Genomic DNA, 22,563 nt, shown 5'->3' with positions numbered 1-22,563 from the left:
CAAGACCCGGTACACAATGAGATTACTGGACATAGAAAAGTATCTGAGGTACTCTGAAAAGTTGTAAGGCTCTCCAAGCATGTAAGATCCATGCAACTACTCACGTGTAGAGAGAGGGGCATGACGTTACATTTGTCACAGGAGGAAAAGCAGCAAATACATTTTGGGGGGTTTAGCTTCTGAACAAACATGATTTGATTTATGCACATCTATCATACCTCACCATTTACAGTACAGTGGATGAAACTTTGTGGCTAGCAAATGAACAAGAATATCATGATGAGGGATTTGAACAAAGCTGAGTGCTCGTATGATAAAAGGCTGAGGGTAAGAGAATCCCACTGAGAAATTAGGTCATTTTTGCCATCCGAGAGCACTAATAAATATTCTGTCACAATGAGCACATCTTATATGAGGGAGTGCAGACTAACGAAGGATGACAGGTTGTCTGGGTTCTAAAAGCCTTTGGATAGAAGCGCTCACTTGTGAAAATGTAGGTGCCCCTAAAATCAACCTCCAAGTACCTCTGTTTTGCTAGCAGTCCTGCTGACCTGACACTCTATATATTACTCTTCTTGAAAGACACTATCAATGAATTGCCAACAAATCAGTTTTTCTAGCACAGAAATATTTTTAAAAGCACAGAAGTAATCGTCATGATACAGTATGTCATTACATCTCTGATGCACACTGCTAACCTGCCCTACACGCTGACAGACATAGAGGCATAGGCTGAAGAATGTAGCTGTGCAAGAAGCTAGCCTGTAGAGTTTATCAGGAATGGGCCCAATTGTAAAAATGTTGTCCCTGATTCTAAAGCAACAAAATGTGGAAACTCAGTTCCTAAAATATAATTGGCACTGAAGATGCACAAATCTTATCAGCTAACACTCTTGTTGGGGATTTCTCCCACACATGTCTTCAAACTGTTATACTCTGCAGTCTTGGCACATTTTCTAGAAAGCCTCATCCCATGACCTTCTCTCCTACTCACAGGAGGCAGGTCCATGTGTGGGTGAAAGAGCAAAGACTACAGTAACTGTTGTGTCCCTAACCTTGAAAGCAAAAGGGTGAAAGCACTTCACAGGCCCTCAACAAACTTGGAAAACATATACAAAAACTTGACGCAAAACTTGGATTGCAGGGCTTGCCTGCTTCCCTACCTGAACTCTCATTACAGCACTTGGGAGCATCCTGCTTAGATTTGCTGACCATACCCCAGGATAATCACAAAGTCAGGTTTTTCCCCACAAAGGCCTGTGATTGTGGAATGTCCTCATGGTGCAGCAAAGCCAATTAGTCAAATCCTAGCAGGAGAAACTGCAAGTTTCCCCTTTTCCCCGCCAGTGTGTGTTTGGTGATGTTAGTTTGTTTCCATTAGTTGATGGGTCATTAGGATTTTCTATGCAGGATCAGGTAATTTATTTGGTTACTGGGCCTTGTTGCCCTTTCCAAAATGTCTGTCCTCTTGTATCATTTGTGTGACCCTCAGAGATCTTTCAATTGATGAGCAGCTTTTAGAAACATTCATGCCAAATTGTGTCTTACTCCTGCAAGGGAGGTGGGAGGGAAGGAAGGAGGCTGGTTGTCAGTGGAAGCTGCAGGGAGCCTTCCTCTCCATTGCATTCCCCTCTGTGACAGGCCTATTGTTAATTACATTTTCAGTTCCTGCTCCCTCCAGTTTCCCCCTGAGCATCCATCACCACAAAGAGGGAGGAGATACGTCCGGACCCCCATCTACACCAGCAGAGCAGACCAGACATGGTAGGTGGTGCAGTCTAATATATGTTCAGGACAATCAAACATATATTAATATGCAATTGTTAAAAGTCCTTTCTCAGGACAAGGACGTGGGATTCAGTAAACATTAGGGGCCAGATTCTCAGGTGGTTATAAGTCAGTATAGCTGACTTCAATAAAGCAACATTGATTTATAACAGCTGAGGATGTGGCCCTACATCCCTTACCATTGATCATTTCTCAGAGAGCTTTTCATATTTGCATTTTACTTGTCACATGCCTGAGAAGGCCATTTGAGGGGAGAAATGGGTAATCAACATCCTTAAGGGTCACTGGTGGAAGTAACCACATACGGTAGCATATAGTCTTTGTCCACTTCCTGACATGCAAATCAACAGGATCTGTAAATATTTCTGCAGGCCTCATTGTGTAATGGAATATAAACGAGAAATCTTAGAACACTTGGTCATTTGTAAATGTGTTTGGTGCCTCAAGCAAATGAGGCTGCAGACAGAAAGAAAAAGACAGAGAGTGTAGGGGACTAAGGCAACTGTCGGTTTGTCCCTAATTTCTTTTGACACATTTTCTGCATGCTCCTGATCAGAGAAATCTAGAGTGTGGTTTCAAATATGAGCTTCTCTGAACATTCTCTGTACACAGAGACATAGTGACTACTCTGAGTGAAAGGTTTATATGTGGGTGTTTGGACGTTCGGTGTGTATAATTACTAGTGCATGTGCTTTCTTCTGAAGTAGGCAACTCAGAAGTCAGGAGCCTGCTCTGTAAAGGCCACTGAAATCAGTGGGACTTTGGCATTACCTGCAAAGGCAGCAGAAAAGTGAGGGGAGGAGGAGGAGTCTGGAATAGGAACAGTGCCAGATGACTCTCCTCTCATCTGAAGTGCTGGCAGCATCGGGGGTGTGAAAATTAAAGTGAGCACATCAACAACAATAGTGTAGGTCAATATATCCGCACCATAGAGCACATTAGGCGAATATGCTACGATAGCCTCGAAATATAGGCTCATGTATACGTCACTGTAGAGCACATTATGCTAAATCTTGGTCTTTTTCGGCAAATGTCAAGGGCATAATTAATTTAATATCATAGAGTCATAGAAACTAGAGATGGAAAATAAATAGTGGGTAAATTCATCCATTCCCCCAAGTCACTGCCAGCTTTTTGTCGACAATTGTTTTCTGATACTGGTCTACTCAGTTTGGCTTCTTACACAGTACCTGTCACTATGTTTTATAGTAGCACTGGAAACAGAATATAGCTTCTGTCCTAAACCTGTGTCCTGCATGCCCAGGGGGCAGTGGACTTCATCCCTAACAGCTATAGTTCTAAAGTGTGTCACTTTAAAAAAAAAATGCAAACCTGTTCAAGTTGTGATGCATGAGGACGTATCCTGCTGCCCAGTCAGGAGGTGGCATTATTAGGCTCTCATCCAAAAGGTTAGCTACAGAGAGGACTTAATATGTGATGATTCGGGCAGCAGGGGAGACAGGCAAGAATTAGAAAGGGACTCTCCCCTAACCTGTAATTGGACAGCTGCAATGAATGGTCAGAAAAGAAATCTGATTTTTACAAAGGCTCCCAGCCCCACGACATCACTAAATGTCAACCAACAAGAAAGCTGCACGCAAGCCCAGCTGATGATTTGTTTAGAAAGATTCACAGATACCTAGCTAGCAAAGAGGTCAGATGCCTCAGAGGCTGTTTCTGGGCAGAAAAAAGTATAGGTTACGGCATATAGCGGCGGCAGAGTTGTAAGGATAAGGCACTAGCCAGATCCCCAACTTGTATAAGTTGGTGTCGCTCTGACTATTCTGCTTCAGAGCATCTGGGGATCTGGCCCACCATTTTTCTGTTACAATTAAAGTGAAATTCACCCCTGTGGGCCATATAAGCCCTATGTTAAGGGCATAAGTGGGGCATAGATGTGGGACTGGAGTGGTACAAAGGGCCTTATGAGGGGACCTCTGAGAATAAAATTCTAAGTTTACAATCTACATTACAATCTACATACCACACAGACTATGCTGACAGCTTGTGCCACACGCTCTCAAAGAAACTGCGGAACCACCTGGTCAATATCCTCTACAGCAAACAGGGAAAAATTAAGAACGAGCTCTCAAACCTGGATACTCTCATAAAAAACCAACCTTCCACACAAACTTCCTCGTGGCTGGACTTTACAAGAACTAGACAAGCCATTTACAACACACACTTTGCTGCTCTACAAAAGAAAACGGACACTAAATTACTACATGCCACAAGGGGCTACAACAATGGTTCCTTTAACCCACCCAGCAATATTGTTAATCTATCCAACTATACTCTTAGGACAAATTCTTCTGCTGGGCTATCTCAGGGCCTCTCCTTCTGCCCCTCCACCCCCATGAACATGATACAGTTCTGTGGTGACCTAGAATCCTATTTTCGACGTCTCCGACTCAAGGAATATTTCCAACACACCTCTGAACAACATACTAACCCACAGAGACCTTCCTACCAAGACTACAAAAAGAAGGTTTCTGGGTGGACTCCTCCTGAAGGTTGAAACAACAGACTGGATTTCTACATAGAGTGCTTCCGCCGACGTGCACAGGCTGAAATTGTGGAAAAGCAGCATCACTTGCCCCATAACCTCAGCCTTGGAAGAAGACAATGCCATCCACAGCCTCAGAAACAACTCTGACACCATAATCAAAAAGGCTGACAAAGGAGGTGCTGTCATCATCATGAATAGGTCGGAATATGAAAAAGAGGCTGCTAGGCAGCTCTCCAACACCACTTTCTACAAGCCATTACCGCCTGATCCCACTGAGGGTTACCAAAAGAAACTATAGCATTTGCTCAAGAAACTCCCTGAAAAAGCACAAGAACAAATCATCACAGACACACTCCTGGAACCCCGAGCTGGGGTATTCTATCTGCTACCCAAGATCCATAAACCTGGAAATCCTGGATGCCCCATCATCTCAGGCATTGGCACCCTGACAGCAGGATTGTCTGGCTATGTAGACTCCCTCCTCAGGCCCTACGCTACCAGCACTCCCAGCTATCTTTGAGACACCACTGACTTCCTGAGGAAACTACAGTCCATCGGTGATCTTCCTGAAAACACCATCCTAGCCACTATGGATGTAGAAGCCTTCTACACCAACATTCCACACAAAGATGGACTACAAACCATCAGGAACAGTATCCCCGATAATGTCACGGCAAACCTGGTGGCTGAACTTTGTGACTTTGTCCTCACCCATAACTATTTCACTTTTGGGGACAATGTATACCTTCAAATCAGCGCACTGCCATGGGTACCCGCATGGCCCCACAGTATGCCAACATTTTTATGGCTGACTTAGAACAATCCTTCCTCAGCTCTTGTGCCCTAATGCCCCTACTCTACTTGTGCTACATTGATGACATCTTCATAATCTGGACCCATGGAAAAGAAGCCCTTGAGGAATTCCACCATGATTTCAACGATTTCCATCCCGCCATCAACCTCAGCCTGGACCAGTCCACACAAGAGATTCACTTCCTGGACATGACGCTGCTAATAAGCGATGGTCACATAAACACCACCCTACACCGGAAACCTACTGACCACTATGCCTACCTACATGCCTCCAGCTTTCATCCAGACCACACCACACGATCCATCGCCTACAGCCAAGCTCTACGATACAACTGCATTTGCTCCAACCCCTCAGACAGAGACAAACACCTACAAGATTTCTATCAAGTGTTCTTACAACTACTGTACCCACCTGCTGAAGTGAAGAAACAGATTGACAGAGCCAGAAGAGTACCCAGAAGTTACCTACTACAGGACAGGCCCAACAAAGAAAATAACAGAACGCCACTAGCCATCACCTTCAGCCCTCAACTAAAACCTCTCCAATGCATCATCAAGGATCTACAACCTATCCTGAAGGATGACCCATCACTCTCACAGATCTTGGGAGACAGGCCAGTCCTTGCTTACAGACAGCCCCCAACCTGAAGCAAATACTCACCAGCAACCACACACCACACAACAGAACCACTAACCCAGGAACCTATCCTTGCACCATCATAGGGCCTAATCACATCAGCCACACTATCAGAGGCTCGTTCACCTACACATCTACCAATGTGATATATGCCATCATGTGCCAGCAATGCCCCTCTGCCATGTACATGGGCCAAACCAGACAGTCTCTATGCAAAAGAATAAATGGACACAAATCTGACAGGAATCATAACATTCAAAAACCAGTTGGAGAACACTTCAATCTCTTTGGTCACTCGATTACAGACGCAAAAGTGTCAATTCTTCAACAAAAAACCTTCAAAAACATACTCCAATGAGAGACTGCTGAATTGGAATTAATTTGCAAACTGGATACAATTAACTTAGGCTTGAATATGTTTTCTGTGAGTCTCTGTAGTTAAGTAAGCATGGTAAAGATGCTGGCATTTTGGTATATTCCCTTTGTATATGAACATGGTTATTTATTACTTTTCAAGCATACCAACCAAAATAAAAAACAAGATCTGCAAAATGAGATTGTTGGCTTATATTTTATTGATGTTTCACATTAGGAATGCTTTCCCCCTTAATGTAGCATCTGCTGCTCTCATTGATTGTATGCCTTATTCTCTAGCATAACAATGCATGGAGGTCTTGTATTTCTCATAGTATAAGGAACATAAGAATGTAAAAACAGTGATACTGGGTCAGACCAATGGTCCAGCTAGTCCAGTATCTTGTCTTTGGACTTGGGCCAGTGTCAGATGCTTCAGAGGGAATGAACAGAACAGGGCAATTTTGAGTGATCTATCCCCTGTCATTCAGTCCCAGCTTCTGGCAGCTGAAAGTTTAGAGACATCTGCAGCATGTGATTGTGTCCCTGACCATCTTGGCTAATAGCCACTGATGGACCCATCCTCCATGAACTTAGCTAATTCTGGGTGTACTTTTGGGCTCCCAGGACAATGAGTTCCACAAGCTGACTGCCTTGTATGAAGAAGTAACATCATTTTGTTTGTTTTAAACCTGCTGCCTGTTAATTTGATTGGGTGACTCCTAGTTCCTGAGTTATGTGAAGGGGTAAATAACACTTCCCAATTCATTTTCTCTGCTCCATTCATGATTTTACAGACTTCTATAATATTACCCCTTAACTGTATCTTTCCTAAACTGAACATTCCCATCATATTAATCTCACCTCTTATGAAAACTGTTCCTTACCCCTAATCAATTTTGTTGTCCTTCTCTGTACTTTTTCCAATTCTATCTTTTTTTAGATAGGGCCAATGAGTGGCATACAGTATTCAAGGTGTGGACCTACACTGGATTTACATAATGGCATTATGATATTTTCTGTCTTATTATTTATCCCTTTCCTACATTTTGTTAGCTTTTTTGACTGCTGCTTCACACTGAGTGGATCTTTTCAAAGAACTATCCGCAATGACTCCAAGATCTTTCTTGAGTGGTAACAGCAAATTTAGACCCCATCATTTCGTAAGTATAGATGGAATTATATTTTCCAATGTGCATTATTTTGTCTTTCTCAACATTGATTACATTTACAATTTTGTTGCGAGTCACCCACTTTTATGAGATCTCTTTGGATTTAACCAACATGAGTAATTCTGTATCATTTGCAAATTTTGCCACCTCAGAGTTCACCCTGTTTTCCTGATCATTTATTAATATGTTGAATAGCACGGGTCCTAATACAGATTCTTGAGGGACCCCACTCTTTACCTCTCTCCATTATGCAAATTGACAATTTATTCCTACCCTTTGTTTCCTATCTTTTAACCAGTTACTGGTCCATGAGAGGACCCTCCCGCTTATCCCATGACTGCCTACTTTGCTTAAGAACCGTTGGTGAGGGAGTTTTTCAAAGGTTTCTGATAGTCCAAGTACAGTATATCCGGTGGCGCATCCTTGTCCATATGCTTGTTCACACCGTCAAAGAATTCTAATACATGAATTAGTGAGGCATGATTTCCCTTTACAAAAGTCATGTTGAATCTTCCCTAACAAATTATGTTCATCTATGTGTCTGATAATTCTGTCCTTTACTATAATTTGAATCAATTTGCCTGGCACTAAAGTTAGTTGCCTGCCAGGATCGCCTCTGGAGTCTTTTAAAAAAATTGGTGTCACAGTAGTTATATACAAGTTATCTGGAACAGAGGCTGAGTTAAGCAATAGATTACATACCACAGTTAGTACTTCTGCAATTTCATATTTGAATTCCTTCAGAAATCTTGGGTGAATACCATCTGGTTCTGGGGATTGCATTATTTTTTAATTGATCAATTTGTTTCAAGAACTTCTCTCTTGACATCTCACTCTTGGTCAGTTCCTCAGATTTATCACCTAAAAAGAATGCCTCAGGTGTGGGAATCTCCCTCACACCCTCTTCAATGAAAATTAATGCAAAGAATTCATTTATCTTCTCTGCAATGGCCTTGTCTTCTTTGAATGCTCCTTTAGCAGTTAGATCGTCCAGTAGCCCCACTGATTGGTTGGCAGGCAGGCTTCCTGCTTCCGATGTACTTAAAAAATAGTGTGGGATACTCTTATATTTTGACTTTTCATGAACATTCCTAGTTACTGCTTTCTTTTCCTCGTTCTCAAACAGTGTGTGCACAGTGCAGTACAGAAATCAGCTGTGTTGCTCAGCAGTCCTGGTAGCAGCCTTCAACTACCTGCAGGGGGGTTCCAAAGAGGATGGAACTAGGCTGTTCTTACTGGTGGCAGATGACAGAACAAGGAGCAATGGTCTCAAATTGCAGTGGGGGAGGTCTAGGTTGGATATTAGGAAAAACTATTTCATTAGGAGGGTGGTGAAGCATTGGAATGGGTTACCTAGGGAGATGGTGGAATCTCCATCCTTAGAGGTTTTTAAGGCCTGGCTTGACAAAGCCCTGACTGGGGTGATTTAGTTGGGATTGGGCCTGCTTTGAGCAGGGGGTTGAACTAGATGACCTCCTGAGGTCTCTTCCAAACTTAATCTTATATGATTCTATGATGATTCTATGATATTAAAAATGCATTTGATTTTTCTGTCTGCATTCACTAGCCTATCAATCTCAGACATTTGATGGTATGAAAAAAATGCCTGGTTCTTTACTGAAGAGTGTGCGTCAGACAGCAATCAAATATGAAGCCAGTGCTGCATTTCTTTGCTTCTTTTTTCCAGTTCATTCCAAACCTGGCCTTGAACTACCCTCTGGTGGATAAAGAGGGTAATTTATCTTTCTCTCCCCGTTTAAAATCATCATTATGCATTCTTAGGATCTACCACTCAACCAGATCTTACCAACCATGAATATGGTACAATAAATTGTAGCAGACAAAGATGGGCTTATATTAGGGGCCTAACAGTGTTAAGGAGATGAGAATACCGTACTGAACCTATTTATATAATAGGACAACTATCAGCGATGCTTCATATCAAATTAGTGGCATCCATCCTAGAGATGGATTAAAGGCTGATGATTTAGTTTTAGATCTGGCTGGTATTTTTGCTAAATATGAGAATATTAGTGATATGATGGTGAGTATTAAAAGCATTACATGGAAAAAAGGGAAATCAGAATGCCTGTAAAATTGAGAGAATAAAGGAATATGCAATATTCTTATTTTGTTAAGAAGGATTCAAGTCCTTCTGCTCTTAAATTAAATGCTGTGTTTGTTTGGAAACCAGCTGTTATGGCTGAGTTGGGAATAACCCCACTCATCTACATACAGCAGTGAGCAGCTATGCTATGGATGTCTGCATCAGAATCTCCTGTGTTGCTTACTCTTAATTTTTAAGCACTGACAGTGTGCTTGGCTTTGTATAAAGAAGACTGTCTGTGGCTCTAGGAACTTCAAAGCTCAAAGTGGCCTCCGCTCTATTGATAAATGCCAGCCTACTCTGAATCTTAGCTCCTGCTTAGGTATGGCCAGTCCCTGGGAGTGAAACTAAGCTGAGGGCCTTGCTCAGCACAGGTGAGCGGCATCATGCAATCAGGAGCTTATAAACAGGACTGATGCCCACTCTAGAAGTAACAAACATTCTGAATGAGAGATTGCTGGGGAGGGGGAGGGAGAGGGAGAGGGAGAGAGGGTTTGCCTCTGATTAGGAGTAACAGAACCTGCCTTATCCCTGGCTAGTATTTTCATCTGGGCTTTGTTCTTATGTTTGCATTGTTTGTTGGCCACCCAAGGTGGCTAGAGTGGTTTAAGCCTCCCCTGCTTTCTGACACAGAGCACAGAACCTCCTGACAGGATTTTTTGCTCTCTTTGATAAAGATTTGCAGCATGTATTGCAACCTGCCTGCAGTATGACTTCACTCTCCTGGCTTCTCTCCCTTTCTGAGGTCTCTTCATAGCATTCAATACAACACAAACCTTTGCTTTTTAAAAATTTGCCCCCATAAAAGGCAGGAAATGAAGAGATTAAGGTCCATGCAAAAGGCTTACTTCTGTTTTCATGAGTGTAATCATCAGGAAGGGTCTTTTGTAACATGATCATGTGATGCCACATAGTGAAGTTATATTGCAGACATGTATAGAGCACGTATAGGCACTTGTTCTATTTATAGGCCATGTGTACGTGCTAAGTCAGTGCGCTACTGGTTGCAAACTCAAAACAACAGTGACGAGCTCCTGAACAGCCATTGGCTCCTTCTGTTTCACTGACTAAACTGCGAGGGGGGGAAAAAAACAGGAGCAAAATCTGCAGCAGAGCCACAGAAACTAAAGAATAGGCAATTAATTGGTTTTGTATCTTCCACTGAGATACATGGAACATGGCACTGCTTGGGGGAAAGACTGGTGAAATCCAACGAAAATATAATTGCCTGAGCTTTAGTTCAACATACCATTCATAGCTGTTAACTGAAAAGCCCTTCAGAATGAAGGACCCAGGCAGAGGCAGCTGTCCTAGTACCCCAGCATTTGCACATTGCTGGGTGGGGTCTCCAAAGCAGCTGCAGAATTAGAATTTCAGGCAGGACACCTGCACCACATTCTACCTGTGTAATAGTCACAACAGAGATCTGAGAGACATTAAGGCCAAGTAATGAATGCAGGTGTAGCTAATGACTTACTGTGGTAGAACAGTGTGACATCTAAAATATGTCTTAGACCTGACACTGGCTGTATTACCTGTGCCAGTCTTAATCCTACCTAGATAGTGTGCACTGGGAAAAAGGAGAAGGGTGAGGTAGGCTAATGATACAGGAAGGGGTAACTGTGAGAAATGGCTGAACCCCTTAATTTGCATGAGAATCATAGAATATCAGGGTTGGAAGGGACCTCAGGAGGTCATCTAGTCCAACCCCCTGCTCAGGAAGATTTATGTTAGAATTAATGCCAGTAAATGTGGACAAATCCAACTCTGTGTGCACCGCATGAAGAACTCCTTCCTTCTGACCCTTACAAATCAAGTTGATCCTGGCTAGCCAATAAATACTATCAGAGCAGGTTGGTTTGCAGCATTGTGTCTGAGAGGTACCACAGTTATGTGTGTGCCATCTGCAGAATGTGCTGTATACTAGTGGCTTGACATGGGAGGGAGGATTGAAAAGCATTAGTAAGAGGCCATTTCCCCTTCTCCCTGCTCTCCCTTTACCTTTTCTGCTTGTGGCACTTTTCCCACTTTGTGCTTTTGCTGCTGGATGTTAATTAGTCCAAACACAAGAAATGATATTTTTAAAGTAACTAAACTACTGAATAGCTCCTTTTTCAGGAACCAAATGGGCCAAGTTACTGGATTGGAATTTGACAATGCTGAGAGTTGGGCAGGTGAAGTAGATGAGCATTGGATCTGCAAACCTACAGCCTCAGCGGTGTCACTATCTACAAAATTATTTTTAATGAGAAAAAATTAGTAAGCATTAGGTGTTCATTTGCATCTTTGCCCTTTGTCAAAGACACAGAATCATAAGAGACCTTGTGTTAATCTTTTGTAAATTGAAATAAAGCTAAAACATCATGTAATGAATAAGCATGAGGAAAAAACAAAAACACAAAAACTTTTCTCAAGCAGAGTTCTGGATCCCGTAAATGGAGAAGTGCCAGAGACTCTATGAAGTCTATTAGGGACTTTGCTACTGAGATTACATGGAAAGCACCCAGATATTACAGTGTTTGGGTTTACAATGTTGGGTGGCAGTATAAAACTTAGATATCTCAAATAGTATATGAGAAATAAAGGTGTCTACTCCTGGCTCTGCACTGTGAATGATGCCAGTAGAAAAGGAGTACTTGTGGCACCTTAGAGACTAACAAATTTATTTGAGCATAAGCTTTTGTGAGCTACAGCTCACTCAGTGTTCATTGCCTACTTGTTACATTTTCAACAAATCATCTTCATGCTGCCCTCGTTCATAGCAAAAGTTCTCCCATTACATCCACAAAGCTATATCATTATCTTTCTTCAAATCCCTCCTTTTTAACCATCCTCTGCTGTGGTACCTACAAAGAATCTGACAACAGTTAGGCAACTAGTGTGCTGAGATGACTCCTGGTATTCTCATTGCTTTTTTGTGGTCCTTCATCTGTCTGACTATATCCACCTGTTGTTCTTTGTTTTAGACTGTAAGCTCCATGAGGCAGGGACCATCTTCTTGTTCTGTGTTTGTAAGTGCCTAGCACAGTGGGGTCCTGGTCCAGGACTGGGGCCGCTAGCTGCTACCACAATACAAATAAATAACTGGGTGAGTGAAGTGAGGCCCTACACTCAACTTTATGGCATTTCTGTGTCTGTTTGTAATCTAATAACTTTGGAACGCTACATCCGATCACTTCCAAATTTATGGGAATGTTCTAGGTATCAATGGACAAAATTTTATTGATTTTGGTGAAAACCAGGAAAGCCAAATTGGGAGGAAAACCCAGGCCTCCACACTGTAGATGGCTCTTAGATATGTGGGAACAAATGGAGATGGTTATGGTGAACAAGCATTACCCATATTATATGCACTGGCTTTAAAAGGCCTAATACTGTGTTTTTCCTGGAGCAATTTATTACCTATTTCCCCAGGCCTAGAGAGTCTCTAGCTTACCAGTATATACCATCTTGGAGGAATCAAATACATTCTGCATGTGTTGCTGGATGCTGCAAGTGCTCATGTAGGAGAAGTGCATCCTGGGAGCATTCTCTTAATATTCTGGATGTACTATAAACACAATTGTGTTAACCTGCCTAAATTAGATGTGCACTACCCCTAAAGGTCAGCAATACTTAATTTATGGATGAGTGACCAAAACACCAGAATGGAGAATATAATTGCATTTTTTTATCTTGGGTGCAAATTACAAATACTTTTACATGGATTACTGACTGGCATATTAAATGGATCTAAAAATATTACTGAGCATGTCTTTAGAATATCCATGACCACAATGGCTGATATAAAATAGATTTGTTATGTTTTGGCTGTTATACCAAACTGTAAAAATATCTAGCCCGTGAATATGTAAATAAGGAATGTGACCACTACATGCCCTCCTTACAATACTTAATTTATTTCTCTTGAACAATAAATCTAGAAATGATTGCAAATTTCCAGGTATCTTAAAAATACACATTTATTACTCCACAAATGCAATGGCTTCTCTGCAGTATCTGCAAAAACACAAATATATTGCCAGAACTTAAATTTTCTTGTGTAATATGGTGGTGTTTTCATGCAATAAAAATTACAGAATTGTATTATCATAAAATACAAAGATATACTTACATATGTAATTTGCACTCAAATAACTAATAAATAAATAAATAAATAAGAAGCCTGCAAGGCATCAGTATTTCAGCACTGTTCCAAGTCAAGTTTATGCTGTCGTAGACATTTCTACTGTTTTTTAAAAATAGTTATTTATTTTACTCTTTTGGGCAAGGAATAGACCAATAAATAGTTAGCAAAAAAAATTAACCCTTACGGGACAGTTCCTGCATGCCTTTGTCATGCAAAATTCCCAGGAAAGTCAGCTGGCATTCATTGGAAGGTTTTTAAAGTATTTTCAGAAATTTCCAATGCAACAAACTGAGAAAAGAGGACATTACTTATTTTACAGCAATGAATTGATGATGATTCCATTAAAAATGGCATACAGATAGTACAATGGATAGTGGAAAACCACAAAGAGATTGTATAGATGTGTCATGAAGAATGATTAATACACAGAGCATTTGAATATCTCATGCAGATTCAACTGAGTTTTGTGGTTCTGGTAGGAGAGCTAGAGATGGCAACCAGAGTTAGTGATCCGCTCTGGAAATAATTGCAAATGATAGTTGTAGTCCATGAATTACAATGGTAGTTTTGCTTGTGGACCAAGTGCAGCAGCAGGCTCTAAAATAAGAGATACAGTAAAAAGAGAAATGGTGCAGAGAGATTCAAACCAAAAATATATTGTTAATTGGAACCAGCCCATTCACAAATAAAATAGAGTCCTACAATAACTTAATGTCATTCGTTACATAAAATGCAATGAGCAATGCACATCTTTAGTCTTGTTTTTGCCACTGTACAATCAGACATAAGTGGCACATGATTCATATTTTATTTCAAATAAAGTTCCCATGCCACTACTGTCAAAAGCATTTCTGGCAGTAGGATTTACTATTCACTTACTGCCCATCATACCATTATTTACTCCCAAAATTCCCACTGTGTTTTTGAGGGGTGTAAGAAATTGGAATTGGGCCGCAACCCTACACAGTCACAAATGTTCTTGAATATCTTACACTAAAGGGCCTTGCATGTAAACCTAAAAGCCAGGGTAAAACATGTGATCTCCATTTTCCAGAACTCCAGGGGGTCTAAGAATTGCTTCTACTAACCATTAGAATTGTTTAAATGATCAAATACTAAAATCTTTACCTAGGGCAAGCCCTATGGAATGTGAAAAGCACTTACATTAGAAAATGGATTTGTTTAGCTAGGAATATAAATAATATAAACAACATCAGAAAATAATGATTCCTTTCCTCAGTCAAAGATTAGTGTTGACAAACTCGGCACTCAAGGTAAATATTTGTTTAATGTTATTGGCTGCAAGGGTAGAAGAATTAGAAAGCTAGGGACTCTGATCTTATCCCACTTAGTCCAGCTCACTGAGGGCCTTAGTCATAAATAAGGGACCTAAGTACAGACTAGAAAATACATTAATTCACTGTACAGCAGAAAGACTATGCATTGAACTCTTGATTCCTAAAGAGGTCTGACTGTATGTGTCTGCGTAAAAGATTGTGTACCAGGACCATGGTATTGATGAAAGAAGTGAACAAAGAAAAAAATCCTATTGCCCTCAAAAGTTTTATACATATCAAATGAAGTTTTACACAGGGCATTATTTGAAATAGACAAAGAGGGCCCAATCAAATGTCCACTGAAGTCAATAGGAGGATGACCAAGGACTTTAAAGGGCATTGGATCAGGCCCAATTTGTGCAAAAGATTATACAGTTTTAATCAAAGACTCCTAAAAGGAACATAGAAATCAGGACAATGCCACCCAGTCAAGTAAAGAGGCAGCATTAAAATGATCACAATATCATTATTATAGATTCTATCACACCCCCCAGACAGATACCCCATAGACAGCAACGAGAAGAACTGGTAAAATATGCTGGAGTGCATAGTCCAAAATCCTTTCACATATTTTTTTCTAAAGCAAAATATACATTTTATGTTGAGAACATACAAACATAAATGGTATAGAACGTTCAGTGGTGTTACACCAGGGATGAATTTGGCCCATCATATTACACCTCATTTTTTTGTTTAACAATAAAGCAAATATGTATCCATGTCTTACAATTTGCCTTCTTTTTACAGTTACTATATGCATGTAATCTCTTCGCTAGGGAATATGTGTAAATAGGCATCAGTAAAAGTATTTCCCAGATGGGTGTTAGTGAGGTACATTTGCATGCGTTATTTAAGACAGAAAATGAGTACTAAAATTATATTGTACTCAAGGTGACGCAAATACATAAGACAATAATTCTAAAAGTCTCTCTTTGTCATGTCATTTGCTTCTCGGAGCTCAAGATTTAGAAATGCATTTAATCGAGGCAGAAATAGTGTGTGCACAAGCGTTCTCCAGATCTTGTTTCCTTAGGAAACAATATGTTGCACTTCAACAGTGCCTTCTGGGCGACCAGAATTTGGCCCCTAATGACCTAAAAGCAGTGTCCTCATTGGAGCTTTGCTGTTTACTGCTTGGTACTTCTAAAGACACTTCTGCTTGGTTTATACAGGAAAGATAAGTGACAAAAAGTGGAAGTAATGAGAAATAAACAAAGCCTGACCTGAAAAAGTCAGTTCATTCCTATACGCTGTTACTTCAGCTTTAGAAACCACTTACACCATGTGCTAAATACAGCAGTGAATGGGTTCTATTGCTTTTGCTATTACAGTATATTTTAATTGAGCTGCAGAGAGCTCCTTTAGACAGAGGGAGTTTCTGACATTAACTTGTTAGGCGTGCATCCATGCCTATCAAACATTGCTCATTTCATTCCCATCACTACCTATGTTCCTCACTATTTTGGTGTGCCATCATTTTATTGGTGAAAATTATTTACATGAGAAATAAAGAATAATGAAACTGACACGATAGATCCATCTATACGACAGACTGAGGCTCACAACATTTAAGTTTCCTGCATTAATAATTTTTTGCCCCCTTCACTTTGCATCTTTGCCACACATTGCAACCCATATTTGAGGCTTGGCAAGTTGAGGTATGTTTGCACCTACTTCTCAGAGCTTTTTTATTGGATTCTTTTTATCAAACACAAGAAAGAGACATGATATTGAGTACTCTGACATTGGACTGGGGAATGAGAGTAAATAGCTGTTATTCTGGAAGGTGCCGATGGCATTTATTATTAATTTTGATTCTTTTAAAAAGGTAATTTCCCTGCCATGGGACAATGGGCTGGTTGGGAATCTGCAACAGAAAGGGGACGAGAGATAGACCAAAGCAAGGTATGTCTTGGATCAAGACAAAAATGTGAGGCTTTAGGTCCATTACCTTTACAAAAATAAAATGTAAGTGGAGGAAGGTGGAACCTGATAACAAAATGCATGAGTAGCAGGGCAAAGTGTTGCTAGAAAAATGTTCATTGAAATCTTTCACAGTATAGGGCCCAGATCATACATTCTATTCAAGTATGCTTTAATATGCCTTTGGAGGGAACAGCAAATGAGGATGGCTGTGTGAATTCTTTTGCTGATTTGGTAATCACCTGGCAAGTTACTGCAGGGCAGAAGGAAAAGGAAAAAAATCTCCCTTTTAAAGTTTGTTTGTGACTCAGAGCTGGAGAGGTAAATATTCTCCTGTACCTGGTAAGGAAGAGGCAAAAGGGAGGGGAGTATTTATTTTAGATCTGTTTTACTCAAATAAGCCAACCCTTACTTCAACCTACCATTAGAGCAGGGATAGTTTATAGTAATATCTAGGAACATTAACATAGCTGGATGGTATTTATTCTCTGAAAAGAGTGGCTCCCCACGTTACGACCTATTCAAGCTCTCACAGCTCTGATTATACTATGAATGATAGGATGTGGATGGCCATGCTCTAGCAAGAACCATGGTCTTCTACAGTTTAATTACTAACAGGACATACCATTTACCTGGCTGTGTCCTAAAAATAACTGTGCAACTGGTATAAAAGCTTTGGTGTCTTTTTCCCCCCCACAAGTTGTGCCTGCACACTTGAATATTTTTTATTAAAATTTGGTTCTGCACAATTTTCACCACTTACTAGTTTCCACATAAAACTGTGGAAAGGTAAGCATGTCTTGTTTTACATATAAAATTGTTTTACACTGGTTATTCCTTTTGTTTCATTCATGGATACTCCAAACTATACATCAACACAGCAGAAATTGCCTTGAAAGCGTTTGCATTTGTTAAAAACATTCTCTATCCATTATGCTTCAGGAACATATAGTAAGGATGCAAACATGGCAAATTTCTTAAGGTCTGGTAACAGATTTTGCTAGCTTTTGTGTGGATATAATTATAATGAGATATATGCACAGCACAGTAATTGAATGGTGTAGAAGAACTGATGGCTTGATTTCAGTAATAGTAACTTAAAGCCACTATACAGTAGAATAAGCCACTAAGCCTAACATAGAAAAGGCTTCTGAAACAAACAAACAATATCCACAGCTGGAGCAAAGTCAAGAGATCTCCTCTCCTAATGAAAAGTTAAGACAGGTACCAGCAGATTATGTACAATACTTTATTTTACACTTAGAATAAAGTAAACAGATGGGTAAAACTGACATCACCTTTCTTCTATTATTGAGCAGCATTTTATGGCTACTCACTGAATTCGTTTCCAGTAAAACCTAAATCCAATAGAATTTAGGCCCTACTAATTCAATGTGATGAAAAAATAGAATAATTTCTGATTCATTGGCTTGTAATGTGCACAGCTCCTTGTAGCTAAGGACAACCATACAAGGAGATTAAATATTTTAGACCAGATCCTTTGGTGCAGTGCAACCACTTTGTGCCACTCCACTAACAGATTCTCTTTGTAAAGCCAGTATACCCAGCCCCTCTGGGACTGGCCCAGTGCAAGGAGAAGCATCCAGTTGCACTGGGTTGACAGAGAGGCTCCTACATGTAGAGTGCAGTCAGAGGAAAGAGGGTGTGACTGAGGTGCTCTTAAACTGCACGCTCCTCAGCTATTTAGTCCCTTGAGGCTGTTAGCACCTGTCATTAATTAGAGCAGCCTGAGGGCTTCTCCAATTTACACAAGGGGCCAATCCTGTAAAAAGCAATCTTAGCTCTGGCGGAGTGCAAAGGTGAGCTTTACATCATCTTCTCAATCTTTCCCAAACACACACTTGTGCTGTGTGCGCCTTGCTCATATGCAAGGATCTGACCTGTTCACTTACCATGTTCAAACGTGCCTGAGTCAGCAATCTGCCTTTAAAAAAGAGCAAAGAAAGAAACTGAACTATTTTCTCCAAAGTGTTGCATAGCAAGTATTTTTCCTCATAGTAGGTAATCCAGTGTTCAGAACTGGCCATCATTTAAATCCACGAATTCAGTTCTTTAAGAACTATCTACCTCTGCTACAGCTTTACAATATTGATTTTGTGACTTTTTTTCAATTATAGTATGCAGTGTACAGTATATATTCATCAGTGCAACCTGAGAATGATTTATTCAAGAAGCGTGTAGGTTTTTGGCCCCTTGCCTTGAAACTGTAGTCCTAGCTGCTGCCTGTAGAAGAACATACTGAGCTACACATGTTTAAATTGGAATTCTCAGATTCGGCTTCTGTCTCGGCTTCATCTGTAGTTTCAGGAGGAGAAATAGATTCATTCATTTGATCTTGACTCCTCTTCAACCTGTGCAGAACATACGAGTAACAGGTTACATGCTTTCTCTATACTTAAAATTTTTGTAGAAACAATGATTGAAAAAACTGAAATGGAAAATGAGTCCTAAGGTGCCCCTACCATCCACATGTACTAACTTATCACCCGGGTTCTCAATTTAGGGGTCATAGTCAGGCATCAGGGGGGTCACAACCACCTTGTAGTTCTCGGAAAGCTAAAGGAGCCCTGGATAGATTCTTCCTAAATGGGAGGGAAATCCCAGTTTTGGAAAAGTTTGACAATCAATGTCTTAGCCATTGCAGTGAATTCTCTCTTATGTGCTAAGTATCAAATGTAACATATGAAACAAATGCATGAACAAATGTAATACATGAAACACACACCTGAGTGTTTCTTCCATATTTGAGATCCGCTCAACCCATATCCTAACATTTTCATAAATTTTTGTATAAGCTCCTGTGTTTTAAAGTCTTTTTGACTATAGGGTACCATAACCCAAACAGCTGCAGATGTATTCTTATATTTTAAACACAATGGCATATGCAGTGCTGTACATGCCGTAACGGGATATCTAGTAACCTACTGTGATGAGCTTACTCAGGAGCATGGTTTGTTTAGAGGGGGATTCCTTATTTATTTCCTAGCTTGGAAGGAATTGCCTCCTATCATATTGTTTTAATTTAATAGCAAAAACGTCATAAATATCTTCAAGCAACAGGGGAAAGCAGATATTTTGATTGCAGTGCTTTCATTCACCCATTGTGGAGCATGGAGGGCATTTTACCATATTTCTTTCATTTGCCATATCATCGTCAAAAATACAGTGGATGGGTGGGTATTATGGGTATATTCAAGACTCAAAATCATAATTATTTTAAAATCCACAAGATTCTGTAACATATTTGATTTAACTACAGAGTTTAATAATTATTGAGGCTTTTGGAGTTGTTCTTCAGTTCCATATTTTAGTTAAGCTTAAAAAAAAAATAGGGCCTGGGTCTGCTCCATTGAAGTCAACAATGCAGAACTGGGCCATTGCTTTGATTCTCATATTTATGGCCGCCAACGATCGGTTTTTGTTAATCCAAATTCTGCTAAGTAAAAAGAAGCCCCCTTTCCTTCTGAAAACATACCCCCTCACTCACTTCTCTCTGTTAAAAATGACAAAGTCTTGCTGGATTGCTTCGAGGCATTCCTGGAGATAGTCATTTTCCTGTTTTTTGAAAAAAGAAAAACATCACGTGCATGAGAAGTCAATACAGAAAACGACAGACTGTATATGTGACTATTGCTGTGTCTAGATGCACATGAATATAATCTAATCAGGTAGTATGTCTTTCAGCCTAAATTGATGATGGAAAAAGAAGACCTTCATTTCTTTCACATTTTTAAATCACTGTGTTCTGTTTTCAGTTCTGGTGCAATAATTTCCCTACAACATAGATAACATGTTAATACACACAATCCTTTACTACATGAATAATCAGTTTATAAATGGTGAAATTCACCCTGGTGCAGAGAGCAAGCATAAGGCCTATATCTACTCATTCACTTAAATCCTCAAAACAGGTCTTATGCAGGATTTAAGTGGTATATAGACCTTTAACTAGTCCTATTTCCAGGGGTGAATTTCACCCATATTGACTATCATCCTGAAGGATCCCAGAGTGTCTTAAGAGCAACATTCAAACAGCACCATCAAGGAGATTGGCAGGACATATAGAGGCTGGAGAAAAATGTAGCAGTGCCTTTAACTCACTTGTCAGTGAGTGCCTCCGCAAGTTATTGTTAAGTTTGCTTATTCTGGTTTTTGGCTTCCTGAATTATTCTTCTAATCTTTTATAGTAACCTTCATTGACTGTAATGTTAACTAGTGCTGAAGGAGGAAATGATCTACTGCTGTTAATAGACTCAGCCCACAAATTAGGGAGAAATCTAACAGATACTTCCTGCTATTTATAAGATTACTGGTATTCTTAAAAAAAATATGTTTGTTTTTATTTTTATTTTGGGGATAATTTTAATGCTCATGTAACTGAGATGCAAGGAGCACTGTCCTGAGTCCAGAAATAAGTGCTTAGGTGTTGTGAATGCTTCCTCACCTAGATCTACGCATACAAATCAGTTATAGACTGTAACACCCCTTACAAATACTAGACTTTCCCTGAGATGAAGCTACGTACTATGCCAAATGATGTAATTGTTATTTTATGGGAACATGTCCATAATGGAGAAGACTGAGACTCCTGTATTAATTTTACTAGTGACCTGAGTCTAGCCTGAACCCTGGCTCCCATGATGATAAACATTTATATAACCTCGTTTCTAAAAGAATGGGTGTTTCCTAAATATTTATTTTCATTGGCTGCAATAGTTTTGTTGTTAGTAAGAAAAAAATCATAGCACAATCTCATTGGATATTAGTGGGAATTCATGGGAGACACATAGGATCTGCTATTTTTACTTGATTGTTTCCAAAGCCTCCTGCTACCTCTCAAAGGAAGGGCACTGTAAGGCTTACCAAGGGTCATCATGAACACTCAGGAGGGATCTACATGAAAAGAGTGATTCCCATGCATTCCTGGGAATATCCTAAAGCAGGATTGCACAGGATACCCTAGGGTTTTGGTTAGTAGCGTTGCAAAACTCAGTTGAGACTAGCTCTTGAGAACTGAACATGCAGTATTTGAAAGACGCTGTGAGAAGCCAGCCTGGTAATACTGCAGAATTTTATTATTCTTTCAAGTGGAGGACTCAAAGCTTTGAATCATTAATATTTGTGTCATCCCTATTTCTAACTTGCCACACATCTCATTTTACTAATAATTTGGTTCTCCTTTCACTAACATGAGAGTCAATTAGTAGTAAATCTATAGAATTCAAAGGAGTTACACAGGTGTAAACCAGTGTGACAGAAGACACAGGATCTAACTGTTTAAATGATACCGCATCTGATCTGAAAAATCTTTCTTCCCTATCTACATCGTGGATCTCCTGACGTTTATAGTTTCTTGATCAATGTGCATGGATCCCCCACTCATGTCACTTTAGGGACAACAGAAAAATGTGGAAGAGATCTGCCATGAAGATGGAAGAGGGGAATTTAGTTCTCGGGCAGAGTCAGTCTGACTGTCCACTTGGCTGAACATTTTTATTATAACACGTATGAATGAAAATCCACCATGCAAAGTAACTGCTTTTATAACAACCAGATTTCAACACATCAGCTTTTTGTCCCCTGTACTGTTTGAGCTATTCAAGGATGGACTTACTGACTGTGAGCTGTCCTTGCTGTTGTCCCTAGACTTGTTTTTTGCAAGTCTTTTCTTCTTTTTATGCAAGGGTCTTGACTCCAGGATCATTTCTTCTAGCTCAAAGGTGGGATCGCAATGCAGACGGCCTTTCTGTTAGAATGGTACAAAGATACTGAC

At 40.1% G+C, this 22,563-nt stretch overlaps 1 protein-coding gene across 2 annotated transcripts in view; it reads right to left on the bottom strand.

The window, feature by feature from the left end:
• Window positions 1-10,145: 10,145 nt before the first annotated feature.
• The window catches only part of STK32C (serine/threonine kinase 32C), a 256,277-nt gene continuing 243,859 nt past the window's right edge, over window positions 10,146-22,563 (bottom strand). The window contains exons 10-13 of one of the 2 annotated variants that reach the window (XR_006292292.1): window positions 22,405-22,536; window positions 20,278-20,345; window positions 15,349-19,141; window positions 10,146-10,156 (exon numbers count right to left, since the gene is read on the bottom strand). Coding sequence is in view for 1 of the 2 variants with exons in the window: in XM_037905328.2 (XP_037761256.1) it covers window positions 19,003-19,141; window positions 20,278-20,345; window positions 22,405-22,536 (339 nt within the window). In the remaining variant the exon portion in view is untranslated. Of the gene's footprint in view, window positions 10,157-13,256; window positions 19,142-20,277; window positions 20,346-22,404; window positions 22,537-22,563 lie in introns of those variants that run through there. The other variant, XM_037905328.2, reaches the window with a different exon arrangement.

The sequence above is a fragment of the Chelonia mydas genome, chromosome 7 (assembly GCF_015237465.2).
Source record: "Chelonia mydas isolate rCheMyd1 chromosome 7, rCheMyd1.pri.v2, whole genome shotgun sequence".
NCBI classification, from domain to species: Eukaryota; Metazoa; Chordata; order Testudines; family Cheloniidae; genus Chelonia; species Chelonia mydas.
Note: the sequence above shows the minus strand (reverse complement) of the source record. Positions and strands in the feature narration are given on the sequence as shown.